At 36.2% G+C, this 27141-nt stretch overlaps 2 protein-coding genes across 2 annotated transcripts in view; one reads left to right on the top strand and one right to left on the bottom strand.

Moving 5' to 3' along the window:
* Window positions 1–1526: 1526 nt before the first annotated feature.
* On the top strand, window positions 1527–20464 carry BTG3 (BTG anti-proliferation factor 3). The gene is made up of 5 exons (XM_006216754.3): window positions 1527–1789; window positions 5261–5439; window positions 9558–9695; window positions 15188–15395; window positions 19794–20464. Exons 2-5 carry the CDS (start codon window positions 5267–5269, stop codon window positions 20031–20033), a joined length of 759 nt encoding a protein of 252 aa, XP_006216816.1. The 5' UTR covers window positions 1527–1789; window positions 5261–5266; the 3' UTR covers window positions 20034–20464.
* An 82-nt stretch (window positions 20465–20546) lies between these two features.
* CXADR (CXADR Ig-like cell adhesion molecule) overlaps window positions 20547–27141 on the bottom strand; it is a 57291-nt gene continuing 50696 nt past the window's right edge. The window contains exon 8 of the mRNA XM_072967874.1: window positions 20547–20973. Coding sequence (XP_072823975.1) covers window positions 20932–20973 — 42 coding nt within the window. The 3' untranslated portion in view covers window positions 20547–20931. The remainder of the gene's footprint in view (window positions 20974–27141) is intronic.

Below are 27141 nucleotides of genomic sequence, written 5' to 3'. Positions count from 1 at the left end.
ATTTTTTTAAAAGCTATTTTGAAATTAGGTTTCAGCTACTTGCTTGTGCGTTTTGAATATGGTACTGCTCTTAAGACTGGACCATGTGGGTCACAGATTCATAAACATCACATAAAATACTTATGTTGAGCTATAGACATCTTTGGACAAATTTTGAGTAATGTTTGTCACTACCTAGTTATTTATGAAATCAGAGAGAGAAAAGCCTTCATCAGTAAAATAACGTCAGATTATGAGATTAGAATGAAAACAATTTCAATTATCTCTTAGAACAGACTAAGGTGTAAATATCAGTAGCCTCTTTAAATTGACCAGTAAGTAGCTCCCGGTAAACAGTATACTTTTTTATTTACTTATTTTCTAACAAAGTTTATCGCACTGGTTTAGGAACTGTTTTCTACTGCTAAAAATATTAGTGTTTTAAACTGCGAACATGATATACTCACCATCCGTAATATAAATTTAGAATATTCATACAACCAGGCTGAAAACATGCTCCCAGGCCTAGTGGGCAGTGAAATTTCTGGTCAATGTATAACTTGAATAATCAGTTCTTGAGTAATTTCCAATGTCTTAGTTGGAACCAGTGAAAACCAGCTCTCTTTTAAAAAATAAAAAAAAAAAAGTAGAAATATCTTGTATTTTTCTGGCCTGTCTGATGTGTTAAAGTGCTTTCAGAAAACTAACATCATGATGCCAATTCAATATAAAAGGTTGGAAAGATGTTCCTCCTTTTCTTCAGAAAGTTAGTGTACCTTTTCCATATTTGCATTTGCTCAAAGATTAAGCTTTGAATCTGGAAGTGCTTGAGTAGAAGTGTCTGGGAAATAGAAAGCTTGGCCTCGCGAGGAGTCATTCAGTCGGCATCCCTGGAGCCCCTCCTTTGTGCAAGACACTGTACTCAGTGCCAGGCTGGGACACAGCAGTCACCAGGAGGGAATCCTTGCTCTGAGGGGAGCCACTGGCCAGGCCAGGAAGGGCCCAACTAGGATTTTTGAACAAACTGAAGTACCACAGGGTGGCTGCACAGTAAACGTGCCCCTACTTCTTACAGCAAGAAGATCAGTCCACAAAAGCCAAGTGTCCCTTCCGTCTTACCCGTGTAGCCCCTCACACCCCCGCCCCCGAATCCCCGGGTCTAGACAAGCTGAAGCTGGAGCTGGAGCTGGAGAACTCGCCCTCCCTGCCGGCCGCAGGTAGGCAAGGAGGCAGGAGAGGGGGAAGCAGAGGCCCAGGCAGCAGAGGGGAAGTGTTCCACACGACCCCCAAGGCGCTGCAGCAGGTAGGGCGGGCCGGCGAGGGTTCGCTCGGCCCTCAGTGCCAACATCTCGAGAGGAGGGAAGCCCGCGCCCTGTGGGCCTCGCCGTCTGAGTGGAGAGTCTGCGCGGCGCATGGCAGGGCTGAGGGTGCGTCGCGGCCCGTGCGGCGAGGCCAGCGCCTCGGGGGCGGGCCCTCGGCGAAGCCCCGCCCCCGGCTCCTCCCACCAGGAGAGCGAGCCGGTCCCGCGCGGCGCCAACCCTTTCCCAGGTCATAGTCCCTCCCCTCTTCCGGGCCGCGAGCCCCCCGCGCTCAGCTCCTGGGCCGCGCTCGCTCGCTCGCGCGCGTCCGCTTGCCCGCCCGCCCTCAGCGCGCGCTCGGTCGCCCGACGACGCGGGAGCAGCACGCGCCGGAGGAGGCTTGGAGCTCTTTGCTACCGAGCGTGACCCACTGAGGCGGCACCCTCGGTTCCCGGCCCGGAGACGGTCGGGGCCGCCGATTTTGTGGCCTCAGAGCGGCGGCGGCGCCGGCGGTGAGAAGACTGGGCCGGGAGGAGGAGGCTATGGCGGGGCTGAGGGCATCGGGAGGAGGGTGGTCCGAGCGCCCTGGCGGCCACGTCGAAGACTCGCGGGCGGGTGGCGAGCGGGGGAAGAGGGAGGAGTGCGGGATCCAACCGGCTGGCATCGGCTCCGGCTGGGCGTGAGGGAAGGGCCGGGGACTGAGGGGGGCGGCCCCGAGGCTTTCCGCGGGACCCTCAGCGGCATCGTGACTGAGGAGACGCCGCCTCGAGGCTCCTGCCACGTTTCCACCGCGAGTTACCTTCCGCTGGTGGTGGGCGACGGCTCTGCGCCTCCCCACCCCCCTTCCGCGCCCGGAGGGTTTCAGGAGCCGGGGATCCGGCCGGGTGTCTCGGGGGCTCGCGCCTGAGGGGAGCCCAGTCCTCGAGCCCAGGACTACCCGGAGGCCGGAACCTGCCCGGGGGCGGCGGACCGGGGGGCGGACCCTGCGAGGCTGAGGGGAGGAAGGGGATGGGGTTGCTGGGCCCGGCCCCCTTAACTCGGGAAAAAACCGCGATTTCAGAAGTTGGACGCGCATGCAGGCGGTTCTTCCAAGAGTGGGTGGAGATGTTTGATGCCTATTCACCTAGCACTTCAACCCAAGCGCGGGCTGTGAGCCGCGGGCTTGGATTGTTTTAAAAAACGTTCCCATTCCCGGCCCTGTGGGAATCCTATCTCTCGGGGTCCTGAGCCCGCCTGGCATCGCCGCCGAGGCTGGTCAAGGGCTCGTCACCCCTTCCGTCCCCCGCCCGCTGTCGGAATCCCCTCTTCCTCAACCTTAGGAAGGTCTGTCAGGAGAACTACTTGTTTCTAGAAACGGTCGCGATTAGCTTTTCGTTACAAGGAAGGGAAAAGTACAAAGTTACGAACTTCTGGAAAGCAGGGCTTGGTTCCCCTTGGCGTCTGTGCACGCCGCCCTGAGCGGCGGAGCCAGTGAAACAAAGTAGAACTTGAGCAGCCGCCGCGGTGACTACGTCCCAGGATGACGTCACCGTGCGATATTTAAAATGGGAGCTTTTCGCTCGGAGTGTGGGTGGAGGAATTGTGGCGACTTACTCAAGACGCCTAAGGTCTACTTCGCCCTGCCTGCTTCTGGTTTCTTCCTAACTTTGTAACTCCCCCCTCCAGGGGTACTCTTTTGGTACTCCTAGAATACTGACTGGTGGGGGTGGGTTAAATTGTCAGCTGTTCCAGGCATCATTTCTTCAAACTGGAAAAAAAAAAACTAATTCCATATGACTCATCTTGTGTTACAACCAAAAGCAACCACTAAGTGGTTCTTTCCTTCCTTTCTTCCTATTGTTTTTTGATATGAAACAGAAGGGAAGAAAAAGGAAGAAGGAAAACAAAACCCCAAACTTAGGTATAAAAACATAGTTGGCGAGTTTAATGAATGAAGAGAATGAGCTAGTTAAGTATTGAGTACATTTCTTTAGTGTGGTTCCTTGTTTTCTTTGGTTGGGTGGAGGCTAATGTAGTTCCATCAGCAACTTTCATCCCAAACCATATATTAAGCTGCAGTGGGGTTTTTTTCCCCCCGTCATAACGTGGTGGAGTATAAATATAGCTTTTATAAGTGAAAATGGCTGACAGTTTTTCAGGTGAAGGCTGCACAGCAGTTGTGGATGGCTGGGGTTGTATGCAGCTCGGTACCTGCTGCCGGGTAGCTGGCCGTAGAAGGTGGATTTGGCATTCTAGGGTTCCAGGAGGAAGGCTTGGGTGTCTTCCCATCTAGGATCAGAGTGACTAGGGCTGCTAGCACACCTCTCAAATAACTGTATAGAATTTATTTCACACTGAGATTCCTTGTTTGAATTTGCACAAGGAGTAAAGGAATCATTATGAAGACAGACTTTTTTTTAACATTTTTTATTGATTTATAATCATTTTACAATGTTGTGGAAGATAGACTTTTAAGAGCAGGTTTGAGAAACGAAAAAGGAAGCTAACAGAATCAGCTTTATTATTATTTTTTTTAATGTGGAAGAACACAAACTATAGGCTAAATTAGGCAATTTTTACACTAAACATGGCAGGGGCTGTATGCCTTTAATAATTGGGTCTAAAAAAGGTGATGTTGCTTAGTAAATGCAGCATCTGAATAACTCCAAGTTACTTACAGCAGCCAAATGAATGAGCTCATTGTGTAAAAACAGAATATACATCGAAACAATCCCAGTACAAGGTTTTTGCTTTTATGGATTAATCAGTGATAAATCAGATCTGACATTTAAAAAGAGTCCTTGAGGCAATTCCAAAATGCAGCTGAATCTCTGCTTATTTCTTTTAGTTTGGTTTTCTGTGGATGACCCTCAATTTCCACTCTCTTAAATATGTTTTGATAGAGCTTTTTTTTTTTTGGTCCTTTTTTTTTTTTAAGGTAAATATATCTCTGTTCCTGAAAGGCGGATTGCAGAAAGTCAATACTGGATTTTTTTTTCTTTGTGTATAACAGCTTTATTGAAATATAATTCACATACTGTATAATTCGCACATTTAAAATGCACAGTTCATAGGTTTTAGTATAGTTACAGAGTTGTACAACCATCACCACAATTTTAGGATATTTTCATCACCTCAAAAGAAAATCTTATACTCACTAACATCACTCCTCCTTCGCCTCCATCCTCCTACCCCCTAAGCCACTAATCTGCTTTCTGTATACATAGATATGCATATTCGGAACATTTCATATAATTGGAATCATAGAATATTTGGTCTTTTGGCTTCTTTCCCTTAGCATAACGTATTGAAGTTTCATCTATGTTGTAGCACCTGTCAGATCATTTCTTCTTGTTGCTGAATAATGTATCACACTTTATTTGTCCATACATAAGCTGGTCAACTTTTAGTTTGTTTCTCCTTTTTGGTTATTATAAATAATGCTGCTATGGATATTTGTGTACAAGTTTTTGTGTGAACTTACAGGTTCATTTCTCTTGGGTATAGTGCTAGGAATAGAATTGCTGGGTCATATGGTGGCTTTTTAAGAACTGCCAAACTATTTTCTATAATGGCTCTACAATACTGGATTTTAAAGTGGACTTTTTTATGTTTTAAAGTACAATTTATTTTCATAGAATTTTAAACTTGAATTATTGTAGCTAAATATTGACACACTTAATAAAAACTAGATAGTGGTGTCATTGTTGTGCTTCTCTTTGAATGATATGTCTGATTTTATTTTAGCTAACAGGAGCAATTTGGTGTGCTCTCTTTATTGAACTTCTTTACAAAATTAAGTGATAAGATTCTTAAACAGTATTTTATAATAAGGTCTTTATGGCATAAATTAGTGACTGTTCCCTACTCCAGATATGAGCCAATGAAACACAAGATAAAATTGGAAGGAGGGAGGGAGGCTATAAAGGAGAGATATTTGGGAGAGCTTTATCTTCCAGTTTTGATATTTTGGTTTTTTGAGAAAAACTATTCTTTCTTTGCAGGGAAAGATGAAGAACGAAATTGCTGCCGTAGTCTTCTTTTTCACAAGGCTAGTTCGAAAACATGATAAGTTGAAAAAAGAAGCAGTCGAGAGGTTTGCTGAGAAATTGACTCTAATACTTCAAGAAAAATATAAAAATCACTGGTATCCAGAAAAACCATCAAAAGGACAAGCCTACAGGTAAAGGATTAGCTTGGACAGTTGTATTGGACTAAGTGAAGAGGTTAATCGGCTTCTGAAATGAGTGCCAGACCAGAGGACTAAGGGTATTCAGTCCATGCCTTTCAGTTTAACTGCAAAATACCGATCTCTAGGGTGTCTCTATTTTTTCCCCTATTCACTTTATAATACAAATATTTGTTGTTGGAGTCCCACTGCCTGGACTTGGGAGGCCAGTAATGTAGGCTTATGGGAATTAGTCTTGTGGTCATAGTGTGGCTTCTAAGTATGTTTCTTTATGTATCACGGGTATGTATTCACAATTCTAGAGGACTAATTACATGTTACATGTTTTTGGAAAAAGAAGTTTTTTGGTAAATTAGAACTAAGATTATTAGACACCTAATATATTCTTGACACAGGAATAACTTGATTTGTACTATACATACTATTTTATAGGTGAAGGTAACCTACCTATGTTTCACAATTGATAAATATTAGCTTTGAGATTTGAACTCAGGTCTAACTGACCCTAAATTCTCACAAGCTTTCTGTATTCCACAGTCCAAACACTGCCTTGTCTATGAGAATGAAAGCAGTTCTCACTCTCAGCTATCTTTTGTACTCTGGTTTATAAGTTACATTTACAGCTTTAAGAAGAGCGGGCTCCTGCAAAACATGTCCTGGCATGCTCACTGCTTAGTATTTATGTGACAACTTGGGAACCCGAGTTGAGGATGTTCTGTTAAACTCAGATGTCAAACCATGCCCCATTTGTGGATGTGACCAAAAAAATAAGTAGAACAGTTATCATTATTATGAATACAGAAATTCTTGTATTTACGCATATTGTTGCCTCCAGAGATTCCACAAATTAGCACTTCACAGTAAAAAGAACTTCCTTTCAGTCACTGAGCTCTTGCAAGTGTGAGACTATTCAAGAAGTGTATAAGGGAGGTAAAATATGACTTGTTTAGTTCTCATTTGCTAAAAGCCAGGTGAGCATATGATCTGTTGAAAAGAAAAGAATCAAAGTAATTGATGTATTTTCCTCTTCATTTTTACCCAAAGCAGCTTCCTAGTATATATATATTGGAAAATGTGATGAGCGAAAGTACAATGTGGATGTTTTATATAAAACAGACTCGAGTTAATTACTTTTTATCCTCTTAGTTTATTCTCTTAATTTTTATCTGCTCATCTTCATTTCTGATAGAGTGAACGGCTTTTGTGAATTAGAGCTGTTGAGGCTTTGTACACTGATGTAATTGACATTGGACAAAGGCTTTTGGAAGTGCCAAGCCACTGTACTATTACTGAAAAAGGAGACACTGTCAAGTAAACGCTTAAAGGTCAGACAGTGTACAGTTTCATTTCCATTAATTGTAAAAACTTGAGGAAAAAAAGTTACCCAAACAGGATTAAATCGGCATGTGATCAGAAGTATCATCAGAGTCATTTTGAAGCCATCTTTGAAGTAGAAAACTATTAGAGGTAGGGTGGGTTGTTTCTTTTATAATAATGAATGAACTGTAGGATCAACCAGAGTTAGGAGACTCTTCAATCCATAGAGAGTAGGTTGAAAGTTTTCTTTTTCTTCTAAGTGTTTGTAAATTTGTATGTTTCTCTGCAATATATACAAATAAGGGGAATTTGGCATTATTATCAAGATCTGTAAAAATATTCATAGTCTTCGAAAAGTAAGTCTCCTAAAATCTATTCTAGAAGCATAATCAAAAAAATGCAGATAAGTATGTATGAATATGGATGTGTCTTAACACTTTATAATTGCAAAAAATTGGAAAGAACTACACTGTCAACATTAAGTAAATGACAGACTATTTTTATGCAACTTTCAAAATCTTTTTTTGAAGAGTGGTTAATGGGTAAGTAGTCACAGTATCTAGAGTGAAAAAACAGCATAAAAATATGTAAGGTATGTAAATTTTGTTGAAGTAGAGTTTCTATTTAAGCATCTGTATTTACATATATTTTTTTAAGCTTAGAGCCTACATCTCCTTCATTGTAGATAACAAAAACACATATATCTAGGATCTATCTCCTTACTTTCAACTGCTTTTGATCCTGGGACACATAAGACTTTTGAATCAACCTATACAGCATTAGAATGTATTAACATAGGACCATCTTACAGAGAGGAACAAAGAGTATCTTACATGATTTTAAATAATTTTTTTACTCTGAATTTGCTAAATTGTTAATGGTGACACTAAGATAAACAGGTATAAAAGGATGTTGTTTAATAAGATGAGCTTTGGAGTCTGGTGGTCTGGTTCTGAAACCTGGATTCATTACTTTCAAGCTGTGTAATGTTGGGCAAGTTACTCAGACTCTCCCTGCCTCCTTTTTTTCTTACAATAGGGAAAACAGTACCTAACACAGATGATTGTGAAAATTTAAAAAGTTAAAAAGCTCATCGCAGACAGTGCATTTTTTACAATTGAAAGTTTGTACAACCAATATTTCAAACTTTTTCATCATTACATTTGTTACAGGGATCTGTGATCAGTGATCTTTGATGTTATTATCACAAAGACTCACTGAAGGCTCAGATGAAGGTTAGCGTTTTGTAGCAATAAAGTATTTTTTATGGGGGGAAGGTATAGCTCTAGTGGTAGAGTGCATGCTTAGCGTGCATGAGGTCCTGGTTCGATCCCCAGTGTATCCTCTAAGAATAAATAAATAAGTAAACCTAATTACTTCCCCCAACTAAAAAAGTAAATAAAAAATAAAGTAGTTTTAATTAAGGTGTGTACTTTGGGTTTTAGACATAATGCTATTGCACACTTAATAGACTACAGTGTAGTGTAAACATAATGTTTATATACACTGAGAAACCAAAAAATTTGTGACTAGCTTTATTGTGATACTTGCTTTATTGCTATAGTTTGGAACCAAACCTGCAATATCTGGTATGCCTGTACATGCAGACCATGTAGGAAACTCTCCATTGCATACTAACCTCAAAAAGAGTTGTTGTTGTTGTTGTTATTATTATTTAGAAATATGTATTAGCTGTTACCTAAGGAGACCTTTTTCACTATTTTAAATGAAAATTGAAACCAACCAGTAAAATAATTAAACTTGAAAAATTTAAATAATAACATTGATCTGTTGATGTTATTATATTTAGTAGTATAATTGATATTTAGTAATTAACTTACATTTTCCTTATTTTAGAGCTTTGAGTCTAAAGAAGTAAAATGACTTAATCTAAATGCACCTAATAGTACTAGTACTCAGGACTAGTACTAAAACCTGGCTTCTCTTGATTAATTTCTTAGGTGTAAAGCAGTAAGTACATTCATTGTAGCTAACATTTCTCTATGTAAGCAGAATGCTTATTTTAACAGGTATTTTTGCATTCATATGGAGAGCCATCTCTGAGTATTCCATTAGGTAACCTGTTTCTTAGATTAAAAAAATGGAGCAGTCTATTGGTTTAGAAATTTTTTTCAAATATTTTGACAACTTAAATAAAAAAGGAAAACTCTTGTGTAGCAAGTTAAATGAAATAAGCCAGTAAGACTTTTGGATTATATTTTAATCTTAAGTATGTGGTAAGAATGGCTTTGTGTCCTTGACTAATTCTATACTTAGAGAACAATCATAGTTAAGGCAAAGGATACACTTAATGCTTATTTTATTATTTTGGATATGTAAGCAAGGTAATGACAGGTCAAAACTTGTCACAAGAATTTCCAAATATAATTTGAAATATTGGTTGAAGTCTTTGGTTAGTTGGAGATTTTGTTATATAGTAATTTAGCCTATTAAAACTTTTACCTTTAAAGCTCTAAGTAATTTCCTGCAACTTTCATACTCCTTGCTCATTTAATATACATGTGAAGTTGAGTAGTTTTTATGTGAAATGAGGTAGAGCCAGTTCTAGTGATTTCCCTGTGCTCACACAGATGCCCTCTTCCCACCAGGTTAGGTAGTCTTGATGTTGCTGCTCCCTCTTTGCCTTTAGTTCACATTTATTGATACTCCTGGGTTCTTTGCCAGGGTTTATTTCATTTTATTTTTTAATTAATGCTGGCAGATGCTAATAAATACAACATATTTTCTGATTAAAATTTATTTAAAGCTGTTAACATTACTCCACTTTGTTGCAGATGCATTCGTGTCAATAAGTTTCAGAGAGTTGATCCCGATGTCCTGAAAGCCTGTGAGAACAGCTGCATCTTGTACAGCGATCTGGGCTTGCCAAAGGAACTCACTCTGTGGGTGGACCCATGTGAGGTGTGCTGTCGGTGAGTTCTTGGCATTTGGCAGCTGAACAGATAACCTTATTGGAACTGATCTTATAAAATTCTCTCAGGTGCTACCTGTATGTGTATCTTTATGGCCAGGAGCTTGTTGTTTGGCTTTCTCAGATGTGAATTTCGTAAAGTATTCTGATAGTGAATAACTGGTTGCATTCCTGTTTTACAGCTACAGAAGCTCAAAAACTGATAGAGCAGGGTTTTTTAAGAGCTTTACCAAGAAGTTTATTGTAGGATTTAGACACCTGTAGTCCCTGTAGGTCAATTGTCTTCTTTCATTGGTGGTGCCTTTCTCTTTGCCCTCTTCAAATTAGGAAAGAAGCTAATCCCAAGTAATACTGGATAACTTTTGGATGATCTCTGTTTCTGTTTGCTTCTCTTGCTTCCTTCTCCCTTTTTGGTTTTTAAGTGACTGAGTGATATTTTCATGGTGTTATTTTCATAATGGAAGTTACTTCTCATGAGCAGAATTGTAAAAGTGAGTGTTAGGAATGAAATCTGACTGAACTTTGTTCATTCTAAAAACACTTATTGTGGACCAGGCTTTCTTAGTTGTGGGGTTTTTTAAAAATGAAAATGACACTTCTACTTTCAGGTAGCTCGAAGTGTAATAAGGGAGAAGAAAAAATAAGCAGATTACAACAGAGTGTGATTTGTGCTATAATAGAAATATGTACAAAATGCAGTTGTTGGTGGTGGAAAAGAGAGTTACTCCCTCTACTGGAAGTCAGAAAAGACTACAGTCAGCCCTTGGTATCAGTGACTGACTGGTTCCAGGACAACCCTCTGCCCCCGCGCCACCGCGCCCCCACATACCCAGAACCAAAATCCTTCGATGCTCAAGTCCCTTACAAAATGGTGTAGTACTTGCATATAACCTACGCATGTACTCTCATGTACTTTAAACCATCTTTAGACTACTTATAGTACCTAATGTAATGTAATGATATGTAAATAGTTGTAAAACCAGTGTAAATGCTACATAAATAGTTGCCTTGAATTGAGAAAATTCAAATTTTGCCTTTAGGAACTTTCTGGATTTTTTCCCCAAATATTTTTGATCTGTGGTTAGTTGACTGCACAGATGTAGAACCCATATATGGAAGGCTGACTGAATTGAGTAGGTGGTAACTTGAACTGATAGGGAAAGGGTGAATTGTAGTAGACTAGATGATAAGTTAGGAAGGACATTTCCAGTCAGGAGGAACAGCATGAGGAGATACATGAAACTCCTCTGTGAGTGATTTTTATAGCTGTTCCTTTAGGATCTTTCTCTTTGGTTAGAGGCACAATTTACCCATTAACTGTAGGAACCCTAATATGTTCCAAAGGTTATCATAGCCTTTGACCTAATCTCACACAATGAAATTGGAGGCGAAGACATGTTGCAAAAATACATGGTTATGCTGCAGCAATTTTCTGGACCACCCTGGAGCTGCTTGATATAAGCTGGTGGCTTATATAAGCTTATTGCTTTGGGAAAATGGTTATAGGTAGTAGATTCTCCAGCATTTCTTTCTCAGGAAAAGGAAGAGTGAGTTATTTCAAGTTTGGTCTAAGGAGGGCAAACATTTTTAGATCCTGGAACTAATTAAAGATTTACCTTACGCCAGGGTCAGATTTTGTAGACTTCGTCCACTGAACCCCAGCAGAAGACCGCAGTATACAAGAAGTAGCTGTAACAAAATTACTGTATTGAATTGCTTACTTTTTTATGAGGCTTACGCTATGATCCTGATTGAGTCTTTTTTTTAACTTTTTTTTATTGACGTATAGTCAGTTTACAATGTTGTGTCAATTTCTGGTATACAGCACAATGCTTCAGTCATACATGAATATACGTATATTTGTTTTCATATTCTTTTTCACCTAAGCTACTATAAGATATCGAATATATTTCCCTGTGCTATACAGGATAAACTTGTTTATCTATTTTATATATACCAGTTAGTATCTGCTAAACTTGAACTCCCAATTTATCCCTTCCCTTCCTCTTCCCCCCTGATAACCATAAGTTTGGGTTCTGTGTCTGTTGAGTCTGTTTCCGTTTTATAAGTAAGTTCATTTGTCTTCTGACTGAGTCTTATTTAACTCACAGTTCTTTAAGTTAGTTGTGTAGTATTTCAGGCCAGAAAAATTAAGCAATGTCTGAAAGGGGATAGTACAGTTGGCCTTCCATATCCAAGGGTTCAACATCCACGCATTCAGCCAACTTTAGTTCAGAAGTACTTGGGGGAAAATTCAAGAAAATTCCAAAAAGCAAAACTTAAGTTTGCCTTGTTTTGCAACTGTTTACATGTAATTTACATTATATTTACAAGAATTTACATAAGTACTTACATTGTATTAGATGTTATAAGTAATCTAGGGGTGATTTAAAATGTATGGTGCTTAGGGTGTATGCAAATACCATGCCATTTTATTTAAGGTACTTAAACATGCACAGATTTTGGTATGGGGATGCTGGTCCTGGAACCAGTTCCCCCAGGTTACTGTAGTGATAAAGCTACAAAAAAAAAAATGACATAGTCCGACATTGAGGCAGGAACAAAGAAGCTAGAGTTGACTGGTGTGTATTATCACACCATCAAATAATGAATATTTAATACAACGATCTTAAATCATTAGGGAAAAGTTTCTGTATCCAAGGATGTTTAAGAAGTCAGGTAATTATATAAACATTTGGACATATTTATTTGAAATGGTTAAACTAAGTCTTGGTACCTGAAGATAAGAACTTTAGTTAGGTGGACATTTTACTGAAGTGAATACTTTATTACTTGATGATGCCAAGTAATGAAAAACTACTGTTTCATCTTGTTAATGTAAGAAAATGTTTGCACTAAGAACTTTAGTTAGGTGGACATTTTACTGAAGTGAATACTTTATTACTTGATGATGCCAAGTAATGAAAAACTACTGTTTCATCTTGTTAATGTAAGAAAATGTTTGCACTCAATAGCCTTCTAGTAATTTTATATATGATCCAAATTTTGTCAAAAATTGGCTATGGTGTGATTTTTTTCCACAGCTAGTAGAAATTACCTTCAGAATATGGGTGCTCATCCAATGATGATAGAAACCCGAAAAGAAAGATGTGTTAGTGACTGGGTAGAGATCTAAGTCATTAAAAATAATAACCTTGCTTTAATAAACATTTTTTAAGTACAAAAAAAAATAATAACCTCATTGGTATACTAGAGACTAACTGAAGTTATGAAAAAAACTTGAAATGCCCTCAGAACATTGTTCATAGTCACAGTCAGGATAAAATATTGATTGGAAGGGTGCAAAGAGTTTTATATAATTGGAGAGATTATCACTTAGTGAAATATTTGAGAAGGTACTGAATAGGTAACAGATCTTTCCTGTAAGGAAAAGGCCTTTGAATAGCTGGCAACTTTATTGTCTACTCACTATTTTACACTCTTTTTGTTTGTTTGTTTTTTGTAATTTCTATAATCTTTTCTTTTCCTGACAAAGAACATTAGATACTATTGATTTGCTTCAAATTAACTCAGTTGGCCATAATGTTTTAGTAGTGTGTCACTGAAAAGTGGGAAGTTTAAAAATTGTCCATTACTAATTCTGAGGAATTAACTACAATTCTGATGTTATGGTTATATAGTAAGAAGCTTCACTTACCCTGAAGAGAAACCTTATACCAAAATACACCAAAATATTACCAGAGAAAAATGCAGAACTTAACTGAACTTGCATGTCGAAGAAATCTGAGTTAATAAAACTGATGCTTTGATCATTGGATGTCTGCCCTTGGTTAGGTTTCTGTTGCTAAAGAGGCAGGGATTTTTCTCAAATTTCCTGCCTTTCTGTTTTTCTTAAATTTTGACTCCATTAATGGGCAAGGCCTAAAAGGTCTTGAAGGTAGGCCTAAAATATTGCTGGCATTAACATGTGAATTAACTTTTGATTGTATCAAAGTTTGTTGAGTCTTTAAACCTGGAGAGGACTGAGAGGTAAATTTCCATTGCCTAAAGCTCAATGCTAAGTAATCTTGAAATTATAGTACATGAATTCTGTGTTGTGAAGAACTCTCCCACTTGTTCAGGCATCTTCTAAGAAGAATCACCAGCTCAAGACCAGCCACTATCCAGCTAGGAAACTAAGGCCTGGCGACATTAAATAACTTGCATCTGGTAACAGAGCTAGTTAATGGGGGAACCAGAACCAGAAACATGTCCAGTGCTCTTTCTACCATCCTGTAACAATTCCTTTTGTGAGATAAACTGAAAGAGAATACAAAAGGGAATTATGCACCATATTTAGATTAGATTGCATTTATGGCTCCGTCCAACCCATGAGAATGGAAGACAGCACAGCTATATAAAGAAATAGAACTCACCTGTGAGACTACTTGATTTCCATTTAAACTTCCAAAGGCTTTTACTTTATTGTAGATATTCTGATTCAGAAATAATTTGAGACAAGAGTTATCTTGAAATGAAATTGACAGCATAGTCCAATTAACCCTGTTTTTCTACTGAAGTTGTTTCCGTGTTTTTTTAAACTTAGAATCACTTTGTTAACTTTACATGTTGTGTAAGCACTGCTTAACAATTCATTTCCTTTGTCCTAACAGTTACTAGAAATTGTTTCATAGTGTTTGTTGTGCAATCTATTTGAGTGGGTTTGTATGTTTCTCCTTTGTTCTGTCAGTGAAAACGCCTAGTTTATTTTTCTCTCATTACAGAATTTGTTTTCCTTTTTTTTTTTTAGTAACCAACAGCCAAAGTTACATATTCTACTAATTATTTTTCTTAGATCAAGGCTTTAAAAATGTATTGGAAGGGTAAAAAGACTCACTTATTTTTACTTTTTAAAAATTAAGATGAGAGGGGAGCATTATCACCAGAAGCTCTATGAAATGAGTAGTATAATTCAAGCAAAATCTCTGTTTTCCTCAACAGTAATTTTGTTTTGTTTTGTTTGGTTTGGTTTTTTCCCTTTCTTTACCCTTAGCAGTTGCCTCAGTTCTCATTTTTGTCAATGTGGATGCAGGAAACATAGGCCCCTTTTTTATTTAATTGTGGTAAAAATAAATCCCATAGGAAATGTCTAGTTATATTTGTAACTTGAATTACTAGCATCTACATTACAAGGGTCAGTTAAAAATATATTAGAAATTTTTACTGTACAGCCAGTTTCAATGCTACATACAAAATGTAATCAAAACAATCCATTTTTCTTTCGTATCTTAAACTATTATTGTTAGAAGGAATAGAAGAGAAAATTGAAGAAGAGGATGAGGCCACTTTAATAGACCAGTAGAAAATTGTGGCCTGGCTGTTCATGGAGCTGGGTTAGGATAGTCTATATGTAGAATCAAGTTCTGGGAGGGTTCCTTCTTTGCCTAGGACTGATGACATGTCCAGACCTGTTTAATTGTTTTTATGGACATTTCTTGCTTTGTTGATGTGACTTCAAGGTTTGTCAGTTTTGTTTTTGTTTTTTATTCTTAGATATGGAGAGAAAAACAATGCATTCATTGTTGCCAGCTTTGAAAATGAGGATGAGAACAAGGATGAGATCTCCAAGAAAGTTACCAGGGCCCTTGATAAGGTTACCTCTGATTACCATTCAGGATCCTCTTCTTCAGATGAAGAAACAAGTAAGGAAGCAGAAGTGAAACCCAGTTCGGTGACTGCGACCCCCAGCCCCGTGTACCAGGTAACCATGAAGTGGCTCCATAGTGAAGGTTGTGAGCAGGGCTTACCAGGTCTTTCCAGGTAGTCCTGCTCATGTTGCCCAGGTTTCTGATAGGAGATTCTAGATTACAGTTCTAGCCTTTCTGCCCCAAAGGGAAGTTCCTCTAAGATGGAAATAGGCATCCTGAGTCATTTTATCAAAGATCTGCTTTACTACTCAATAAACAGGATAAATATATTTCAAAAAGAATAGAAAAAGGTCATGACGATAAAACATTCTTGATGTTTTAAAAATCCTTATCGCATTCAACAATAGCCATTCATTTTATTTGTAGTCTTTAACACTTCCAGTTTGTACGTTTGAACTTTGTTCTTTTCTCCCTTTCTATGATTAAAGAGAAACCTCACTAAATTATACTCCAGTTAACTTTTCACTCAAACCAAAATATCTCTCTTTGCTTTAACATTTGAAGTGATATAGTTACCATGCATGCACTTAAAGATTCATTCAGTTATTTGTTATTTATACCCCACATACCAAAGAACATTTTAATATACTTTAAAAAATTCTTAACACAAGAGTACTCTTCAACAGGAAATACATTTTAAAGTCAAAAAATGAAATCTTTTGAGTTGAGCATTATTCTGTACGTGTACTTTTTTTTTGATTTTGAGTCTTTGTAAATATACCTATTTGTATTGGTTTGGCTTTAATTAGACATAATGAAACATAGCAGATTTATGGTAGGGTTTGATTTGGGCTAAAATGAGAATTTAGACCTTAATGAGTAGGAAATTGGGATCAAGAGTGAGGAACCAAAACTTTGAATTCAGCAAACATTTATAAAATGAACATCCTTTCAGTATAACTTAATTTTTGAGTTCTTAAAATGTTTTTCAGTTATGAATTATCCTTCCTAGGCTTACAAGGAAGATTAGTTCTGAAGATAACTATATTCTTAGGAATATATATATGTGTATTATAAGATAGCATATGTACCTACTTACAAAAAACAACTTGGAACAGTATAAAAGAGTATAATAGTGGCAAGTCCCCTTCTTCTCCCAACCACAGTCCTGTGCCCTTGCTTGGAGGTTTTCATTACCAGTTATTTTTGTGTTTCCTATATATATAAGTAAACATAATATTCGTATTCAGGGATCATTTATAAGACCATTCCTATAAATATTTTGGGCATTTTTTTCCTCTGTGTGATATGTTGTATATTGCAAATTACCATTGTTATATTGCCTGGAATTCATTCAGATGTGGCAGTTTTATCTCAGAATTTTATTTGTTACTTAGCAAAGCAAGAATGTAAATCCCAATTGAGCTGATTACTGCTAATTTTTTACAAGTAAATTGACCTCTAAATTTTAGATTTTCTTTTAAAATTAAATTGTATTTGTTTCCACCATATTGAAAGACTGTTAGGATGAAATTATAATAGAAGAACATGAAAACTGAAGTGTCTTTTATGTACTTTTAAAATAAAACATTTCTCCTTGACATATTTACTAACAAATATTTCATGACAGAGAAGCATAGCTCTTACAGTCATTGTGTAAAAGCTGATGCAAATGGTCCACTTTAGTCTTTTTTTTTACATATTCATTTTTTTCTTCTTGAACCTGGCATTACCAAGAGCTTTTAAAATGAGGTTATCAAAGTAAGGACAAAAAAATTCCTAGCTTCTTGGGGTCTTTGTTCTCTGAGGAGTCTTTGTGTTTTCTGAAAGGAACCCCTAGAGATAGTTCTCCACTAATTAATAAGTAAAGTTTATGTCATTTCTCCCCAAATTAATCTATAGATTCAACTCAGTATCAATCAAAATCCCCAAAGGCTTTTTTCTAGAAGGTGACAAATTGATTCTGAATTTTAAAGAGAGGAGAATCACATTGGAGGCCTCACACTAATATCAAGTCATTATGTTTATCGAGTACTGTGGTAATGGTTTAAAGATAAACAAATAGTGGAACAGAATAGAGTCCAGAAATAGACCCAAGTGTGTACAATTTTTTTTTCAATAAAAGTGCCAAAGTAATTCAGTAGGGGAAGTCTTTAAGAACTGGTGCTGAAACAATTGGATAATCTATGTAGAAGAAAAAAAAGTGAGCCTGGGTACTACCTGACACGTGCACAGAAAAATTAATCTCAAATGGATCATAGACCTAAACATAAAAGCTAAATCTCTGACACTTAGAAGAAAACATTGGGAGATCCCTTCATTATTTAGGATAGGCAAAGGCTTCTTCCAAGGGATACAAGAGGGTGGAGTTGATTGTATCAAAGTTAAAAATCTTTGCTCATCAAAAGAAACCATTAAGAAAATGAATGAGCAAAAGCATAGGCTGGGACAGAATATTCTCAATACATATATCTGTCAAAGGACTTGTTTCCAGAATATACTTTAAACATCACTACTATAAATCAGTAATAAAAGACAAATGATTCAGTTTTAAATAGTGGGCAGAAGATGTGAATAAACACTGTACAGAAAAAAAGTCATGTAAATGGCCAGTAAGCAAATGTAAAAGATGTTCAACCTCATTTGTCATCAGGGAAATGCAAATTTAAACTACAGTGAACACTACTTCTTCCGGAATAGCTAAAATTAAAATGTTTGACAACACCAAATGTTGACAAGGAGGTAAACAGCGGGGTTCATAAACTTGGTAGGAATGTAAAATGGCACAGTCACTTTGGAGAACTGTTTGGCACTTAGAAAGTTAAATATGGACCTGCCCTATAACCGAGCACCTCCACTCCCAAGTATTTAACAAGAGAAATGAAAACTAGTATCTACAAAGCCTTATATTAGAATGTTTATAACAACTTCTTTTCCATAATAGTTTAAAAAGGGTGTGGGGGGACAACCCAAATATCCATTAACAAGTGAATGGGGGGAATTGTCATATATTCATTCTTACAATAGAATAATAGCAATAAAAAAGAAAGAATAATAGACACAGTAAGTAGACCTCAAAAATATTGGATTGAGGAAAAAATTTGCTAGACACAGAAGAATATGTGCAGGATGATTCCATTTATATGAAGTTCACAAACAAGGAAAACTCAAGTCTGGTGATAGAAGTCAGAAAAGTAGTTGCCTATGGAATACAGGCTTAACTGGAAAAGGATAATGTAAGCTCCAGAATTGTGTCTATTTTCTGACAGTTTTTAAAGCTTATCAGCAACCTAATATGGAAAGAGATGAAAAAATTCCACTTCGCTACTGGTTTGTAGTATTAAGTCAATTATTAGTTTGAACTCTGAGTTCTTCCTTATTTCCCCATTATTGTAGATAATCAAGAATTAACTATACTATTCACTGTAGCATTGTTTCGTTTGTTGTATATTTTTTGGTAGTAAAAAGACTGAAAGCAGCTTAATTATCCCAGCAGCAGAACCCCAGTTAATTTAGTTATGACATAATCATTGCATTACTGTCTAGCTGTAAAATAACAAAAATGGTCATTATGTATTGACATGAATGTCTTTGAGATGTATTTATCAAGTGCAAGAAGCAGTATACAGAATTGGGTGGGTTTCACAATATGTGTATGTAAATGTACATGCAACTATATTCATAGAATATCTCTACAGGTAATCAAAAAATTGATTAGTGACAGTTGCTGCTGAGAAGGAAATTGGGTAGCTGGTAATCAGAAAAAGAGAGACCGCACTGTATACAGTTTTGTACCTTTTGAATTTTCTGTCATATGAATGCAGTGCTGTTATACAGAATATAAATTTTAAAATACCTATGCTACGAACAGATCAGAAATCAGAGAACTCTGAAGCTCTTAGTCACGCAGCACAGCATTTTGAGCAAAGGTCCAAAACTACTGATAACATTTTGAATAATACGAACTTGATGTCCCACTTGATTTATGGGATAATCTAAGACTGATGTTCCAAAATGCTGAACTAGCTACATTACGGTCACCTGTAAAGTGTCATCAAAATACCTGGCCTCTATTCCTAAGATTTTGTTAATATTGTTCAACAGACCAGGCCTGGAGCATGAATGTTTTGTGTTTAAAAGCTTCTTAGGTGACTCTAAGCCGGCCGTGAAAACCACTGGTCTAAAATATGAGCTATCTTTACAAGCTTCCATTCATTCTGTGTTTTAATCTTTTCTGATTGAAATAACTAGGCTTGTGCTTGTTTTAGTGTGCTGTTTTGAGTTCATTCAGTTTCATTCATTTAGAAAACATTGATTGATGGATCACCTATTATATTTGAGGTTTTTAACATATATAGACTTGACTGTAGGAATGTCCCTTAGGCCTACTCTTAGGGTTGTGGGTGAGTGATTTTGTTTCTCTTTAATGAGTAATATGGAAGGTTACCTAGTTTTTACATAACACGTGACTAATTTTTCCTTTAAATTAACTTGTTTTCTCTTCCCTACAGATTTCAGAACTGATATTCCCACCTCTTCCAGTGTGGCACCCTTTGCCCAGAAAAAAGCCAGGAATGTACCGAGGGAATAGCCATCAGAGTCACTACCCTCCTCCTGTTCCATTTGGTTATCCAAATCAGGGAAGGAAAAATAAACCATATCGCCCAATTCCAGTAACATGGGTACCTCCTCCTGGAATGCATTGTGACCGGAATCACTGGATTAATCCTCACATGTTAGCACCTCACTAGCTGCTTTTGATTTTGTTGGTGTCATGTTGAGAGAAGGTAGAATAAGCCTGACTACATATTAAAAGTTCATACTCAAAGTAGTAAAGTTAGAGGGGCCAAACTGTCAAACTTATTTTTATAGAGAAGTTATTGAGAATAATCTTTTAAAAAATACATATATGCACTTTAGATATATTGATATAGTTTGAGAAACTTTATTAAAGTTAGTCAAGTGCCTGAGTTTTTAATATTGGACTTGAGTATTTATATATTGTGCATCAACTCTGTTGGATACGAGAACACTGTAGGACTGGACGGTCTGTTGTAGCACCTTTAAGCATTTACTTTATGGAGAGTATGTAAGTTATTTATACACAAGGAGAAATCTGTTTTATGTCATTGTTTAGAATGCGTGAAATCATGTAGTTGCAAATAAAAAGTAGTTTGAGGCATGACAATGTGTGTTTCTGTTCTGTGCATACAAAAGAAGAGGAAAAGCAAAGGGGATATTTCACTTCAATGTGTTTAATTGAATATTTAGCAATGAACAATGTAACAGTTTAAATTTTTCTTTAAAAACATTAACTTTTTATTAACCGTACCTTTCTCAAAGGCTACAGGATCAAAATACTCATGTAAATAAAAAGCCTAAAATTTGATAGTAGTAGCTTATTGAAAATATAATCAAATATCTTTCATCCATCAAAGTCACAGTGTGTAGGATTTTCCTAATCAAGAATTTGGCCCGTACAAATTTTGATACCTCTGACTGACGTGCCTAGTGCCATTGCATAAAGCAGAAAGGTTCTTACAGCTGCTATCATCTCTGTGCCTTGGGCTTTCTTTCAACATGGTACAGTCTATTAGGTCTAAAAGCCAAATAGTATAATACTTCAGATTCTTCAGTAGTCCTTCATATTTATACCACTGTAATGCCATCAGTCTCGTAAGCGTACTTGAACTACAAAAAGAGAAAAAGACATAAGAATTTAGATATTTTTCTAAATTAAATTTTTTAAAACTAAGATCAATATGTTTTTGCATTACTCACGTCTTTAAATTTTTAGCCTTAAATTATGACTTAAATCAGAAAAAAATCACAACTTGCTAGTAAATCATTGAGTGGCCTTGGCTGTTAGATATTCCTCTTGTTTTCTGTTAAATTCTGTTGGAAGTATAGACTACCAGAAAAGTGCACAAATCATAAGGATACGTAGTAGCTCTCAAAGGTTTGAAAGGAAGTGGAATTTAAAGTGTTTACAACCTCAACGGAAAATTTATTTTTAAACCTTAGAGACTTAAAAATTTTAATGTTAAACTGTACTCATAAGCCATATGCACCTTTAAACCTATTTATTAACTATAATGTCTGCTTTTCCTGAAATACATTGTGGATGCCTATTTAAACTAGAGCATATTTCCATAGGGGTAACTGGCATCACAAGGGAGATAAGTTTTATTTAAGCTTGAAAAAAATTTTTAATTGTTACTGTTCCCTTATAGGTCCTAGAGAGTTTTGTGTGATAATGGCAGGCTTGTGGGCAGTCGTAAAGGTGGCAAGTTTCAAGTATTTTTGTCATGGAGTTAGCAGGTAGCATTTGTTCTGTTAGTTAGCTCATGTCAGTTACAAGCTCGTTGGGGAGAATCAGAAGCATAACAGCCATACTGTTGAGGAGGGAAATATTTTTGGCACAGACCTAGTAACGTAACTAGGCCTTTCCACGTTGGACCACTGTAAGATCTAAATCTTACTCATTAGTGCTGACAACTAAATAGCAGAGTGCCTTGGAGAAAATGCTAATTTTCAATTTTACTGCATGTTAGACTTGGTACCTGTGTTAACTATCCACTTCACATCTTGTTCCAAAATTTATTTAAAACAAAAGAAAGCTCTCATCAATACAGCTTTTTCAATCCATTCCTAATGAAATAAAACCATTTTTCTTTCAGCAGCTGGCTCTTAAAGTCAGTCTAATAAGTATGCAGTTCAAACGTTTGTTTAACTTTTTAAATAGCAATTAGGACTCCAGGAGCTGTAACATCTCTGTCTGTCTCCTTCAGGCTCTAGGACTTCTCTAATGAAGACAAAACGTCGCTGCATAATTTCAGCTTGAGAGCCTTATCAGGCTGGTTCAAGCAGGAGTGACATGTGACTGAATGGTGATAATTAGTTTTAACTTTTCATTTTATATTTGTAGTTACAGCTGCAAAGCTTCTCTAGAGGTTAAATTTGGACATGGGACTATTTAAAAGAAAAAATATAAATTCGTAAATTCTATTACATTCAAATCAAATATTTTGTTTTTTTAGTATAATATTTATCTCAAAGTACTTAACTTTTTAGCAAGTTTCTATGATTTCAAACAAGGATAAAGCATTTAGGTTGACTTCTACTCAGCTATTACTGTTAAATGATTTCTTGCTTGATGACTGAGGGAAAAAAACTTAAAAACACATGTATTTATTATTAACCTTATCAGAGAGACCATTCTATCCCTTTTACAGATGATAGTAAACAATAGTTTTTAAAATTTTATTGCTATGTGCCAACAACTTTTAATTCTCATAATAACCCCCTGGGGAAGTTACCATTATTATCCCAGGTAAGATAAGAACTCCCAGAGAAGCTAAAAATTGGAACATCTGTTCAAGAAAATACTATGGAAAATACCATGTAGCCACACACACAAAAGTAGATCATTTTGTAATGACATGGAATAAAATGTTGCACGTTGGGAAAATATTACAAGTGGAGAAAGAAAAATGTTACATCTAGAATGGTGCTAATGTTGTCTGAAAAAATGAACACCAAATTGTTAACAGTAGGTAGTGTTCTCAGAGGCAGGTGATGAAGTCCGGGTTGGGGAAGCAGATACAGAGAACTTTAATGTTTCTACATTGTACATTTCAGTCTAGATATTTATACTGACCATTATTACTTGGTAATTGGAGAAGTAAAAGGACTTTTTTTTTTAAAGCACTCAATTTAAGACAAGGTCAATGGATTTATTTTTAGCAAATACAAATACTATACATTACTGATAACCAAATTGCATATGTTTCATGGGCAATCTGGTACGTTTCTGAATTAAACCATTGCAATGTGGTCACAAAGTTTTGCTTGCTGATCATACTGTATCTGGAAGAAAATATTCCAAAATAATAAATGCTTGTAATAGAGTGGTATAGACATAATTCTCCAGTGTTCCCAATGATATATATTAATTTCATGACAAAACTTTAAAATAGCACTTTGTGGGAGAAAAGTTCCTATTAGGAGTATTAAATACCTGGAAATTAACAATAACAGAAAGCAGTGAGTCCCACAGAGGAGAAAAATGTTTTAAGAATTTACCTAAAGTAAAAACTGACTGGAAGAATACTGCACATTTCTAAATTGACTCAATACTATTAAAAAAGATTTTACCTTTCAAATTAATATGTAAAGCCAATATAAATCATAATTAAAACCTTAGTGAAATTTGAGTGGAACTAGAAAACCTAATTTTAAGTTTACATAGAAGAATTTTCAATAACCAAGAATTTTTTTTTAAAAGAACAATGGACAGAGTGTTCTTTCGTAAATTATCAATATATACTCTAAGGTATAACAGGAGTGCATTAATACACCAATGAAATAATACAAGTGCAGAACCAGAAACATTTAGATACAGAAGTTTAATGAGTGGTGAATGTGGCTTTTCAAATTGAAAATAATGCACCAATAACAAATTAATAGTGAACTATTTGTCTATGCATATTGTACATGTATATATTTTATTGAAATATAGTCAGTTTACAATGTTGTGTCAATTTCTGGTGTACAGCACAATACTTCAGTCATATAGGAACATACATATATTTGTTTTCATATTCTTTTTCACCATAAGTTACTTCAAGATACTGAATATAGTTCCCTGTGCTACATAGTATGAACTTGTTTTTATCTATTTTATATATAGTAGTATATGCAAATGATATGCATTTTTAAATTCTTACTTCAAACCTTCAAATTCTTACTTAAAAATAAATTCCAGGTAGATTAAAGATAAAATGTAAAATATGAAACTATAAAAATACTGAGAGGAAATATGGAAGGAGATATTTCCAAACTTTAAGCTTAGGAAAATTTTCCCCACAAAGATTGATGTTTTGGAATTGAAGAAAAAAAAAATTTAAACTGTGTATCAAAAGACATAAATACAATTAAAAGATAAACTGCAAAGAGGGAGACATTTTCCACAAAATGTTTAAAAGAAAATAAATTAATATTCTTAATATACAAAAATATTCTACATACAATTAAATTATTTAGCAGAGTCAAATAAATACAAAGAAATACAAATGGCTAAGAAATTAAAAGATGTGCTAATAGCACCCTAATGACAAGTGAAATAAAAGTTGAAACCACAAAATACTATTTTCACCTAGTAAACTAACAAGCATTGAAAGATTATGGTTTGCAGTCTTTGTGGAAAGCAATTTAACAATGTCAAAAATGTTTTTAATGTGTATATTCTCTTACCCAGTAATTCAAATTCTGTACATATAGAAAGTAACCTAACAAAGTAACAACGTAAAAAAACTAATGTACAATTGATGCAGCCTTATTTGCCATCATAAAAGATCATAATTCATTCACACTATGTAAGACTTGATTGAGGCCAATAAAAGAATGATCTGTATCTTCTGATGTGGAAAGATGTCCACTAAATTGCATGAGGGTAAATATGGTACAAAAAGTGAGGATAGTAATAGAACTTAATAGGTTTATCATGGATGAAATGAGATGATTAATATAAAACACTCCAATATGCAAAATATCAAATGCTTAATAAATTGTATTATGTTTACATAAGGTGTATGAAGGGTGGAAACGGGTACAAAAATTGAGGACAGTAGAACCTCTGGATTTATCACAGGATAATGTTAACCACTGTAGTTTACATGGATGCATAGATATATAAAGTATTGTATCTAGCAAAATGGAATTCCATTTGGCAGGTCCTGTAACTTCTTTTCATTCTATGATAAACCCGTGTGTGTTCTAGCAGTATCCTCACCTACACAAGGAAACTGAGTCTCGGAGTATTCAAGTTAAGTTGTCCCTGATGACCTAAGCCAGCAGGGCTTCAAACCAGGCAGTGTGACTCCAGGACACATGCTTTTAAGAACAGGACTGAGGGTTGGAAAGATAGGCTAAACTGTTTACAATGGCTACCCTTAAGCGGTTAGTAACAGTGTGTAAGCACTGGCTTTTGTTTTGTGGGGTTTTTTGTTTTGTGGGGTTTTTTGTTTTTTTAGTTTTTTTTTTTTTTGTCATTTAGAAAGCAATAGAATAGATATTTTGGTATTATTCTCTCAGACTGGATTTCAATGAAAAAGAATCAATCACATTATAAGAATTATTGACCACAAGAGGGCATCACATTTTCTTTTTCCAATTTACAAGCTAAAGCTTGTAACTGTAAATAATCTCCCTTCTCCATGAAAAGTATTAGTGGTTAGTTTAAATCATTGTTTTCCCTATGCATCTACATATACAAGTGCCATTTGTAATGGAGAATAATAAACGTGTGCCATAGTTATTATATACAACACTTTTTCGATAAATTTTTGTTAATAAAAAATATGTAATATCTAATGAAAAATATACTTACTTAGAAAAAATAAAAGTACCTAAAAGCATAGAGAATAAGACCATTAAAATTACCTGTAATCCTTGTAGCAGAGATAACCACCGTTAATATTTTAATGGATGGGGGATGTTTAGAGAGACTTTAACTTTGTATATTCCTATACTGTTGTTTTATGAAATATATTCATTTTACGGTCTCATAATTTGAAAACATGGGATATTTTCTTATGTCATTGATTTTCTCCTAAAACATGCTTTTTAACAGTTTCATGGTATTCATATGCATGTGCCTTAATTGACTTAAACAATCCTTATCATTAGATATGAAGTTACATACCTCTTTTGGAAATTTTTTCTATCATGTAACTAAATATACACCTCTTTTTTGGGGGGTGGTAGCAGGGAGAGGAGTATTCCTTTCAAGTCCAGAAATAAATGGGGGCAAATTGATATTAAAACTGCTAACTTTTTTGAATTTACATATAGAAAATCTATAGACGATAAATATTTTAGAGTCAAGTTAATAAGTAAAGCTGTAAGATTTCAACAGAAAAATATTGTTTCAGTCACCAGATGGACATTCACGTGCAAGTAACCCCTGTTTTACTTAATAATGGCCCTGAAGTGCACGGGTAGTGATGCTGGCAATTCAAATATGCCCAAGAAAAGTCATAAAGTGCTTCAAGTGAAAAGGTGGAAGTTCTCGACTTGAAAGAAAAAAATGCCAAGCTTGCTAAGATCTATGGTAAGAATGAATCTTCTATCTGTGAAACTGTGAAGGAAAAAAATCTGTGCTGGCGTTGCCGTCACAATTCAGACTGCAAAAGACAGCCACGGTGTGTGGTAAGTGCTTAGTTAAGATGGAAAAGGCATTAAGTTTGTACACTAAGCTACTTTGAGAGAGACTGCATTCATATAACTTTTATTATAGTATATTGTTATAACTGTTCTATTTTATTATTAGTTACTGTTATTAATCTCTTACTGTGCCTAATTTATAAACGAAAATTTATCATCGGTATGTTTGTATAGGAAAAACAGTACATGTATTACCTGCAGTTTCAGGCATCCACTTGGAATGTATCCTTGGAATGTATCCCCCACAGGTAATGGGGCACTGCTCCATCTTCTCTACCACACTCTCTTCTCTCAGAATGGCAAGGCCATTCTACCGTTCTCTAGAAATGTTCTCCCTGTTGACAGTTCCAGGACTCCACGAGGGAAAATGTCCTACTTAGCAACATGAAAAGAGCACAGTGCCAGGAGCCAACGTCCAACTTGGAATAGCGAGTGACAACTAACCTAACACGTGACCAACACGTCTTCTTTTTCAAGTGCAAGATAACTCATTTTCCCCATGATAGTTTGCACTGAATCCATAAAACTGCTCTGGGAAAAAACTGCAGAAACTTGAAGAAACCAAAGATATATTATGAAGAAACACACTGTGATGGGGATACTTGTGGCAACAGCTTGATGTGAACACAGCCA

This window comes from Vicugna pacos, chromosome 1, assembly GCF_048564905.1.
Source record: "Vicugna pacos chromosome 1, VicPac4, whole genome shotgun sequence".
Taxonomy (NCBI): domain Eukaryota; kingdom Metazoa; phylum Chordata; class Mammalia; order Artiodactyla; family Camelidae; genus Vicugna; species Vicugna pacos.
This window is presented reverse-complemented; position numbering and strand designations above follow the sequence as displayed.

Bases quoted from the DNA above. Each gene is read 5' to 3' on its own strand.
- BTG3 (XM_006216754.3), top strand. From the start codon at position 5,267: ATGAAGAACGAAATTGCTGCCGTAGTCTTCTTTTTCACAAGGCTAGTT. The intron at 5,440-9,557 runs GTAAAGGATTAG...ACTTTGTTGCAG, and splicing joins TCAAAAGGACAAGCCTACAG to ATGCATTCGTGTCAATAAGT. The intron at 15,396-19,793 runs GTAACCATGAAG...TCTTCCCTACAG, and splicing joins CCCCCAGCCCCGTGTACCAG to ATTTCAGAACTGATATTCCC.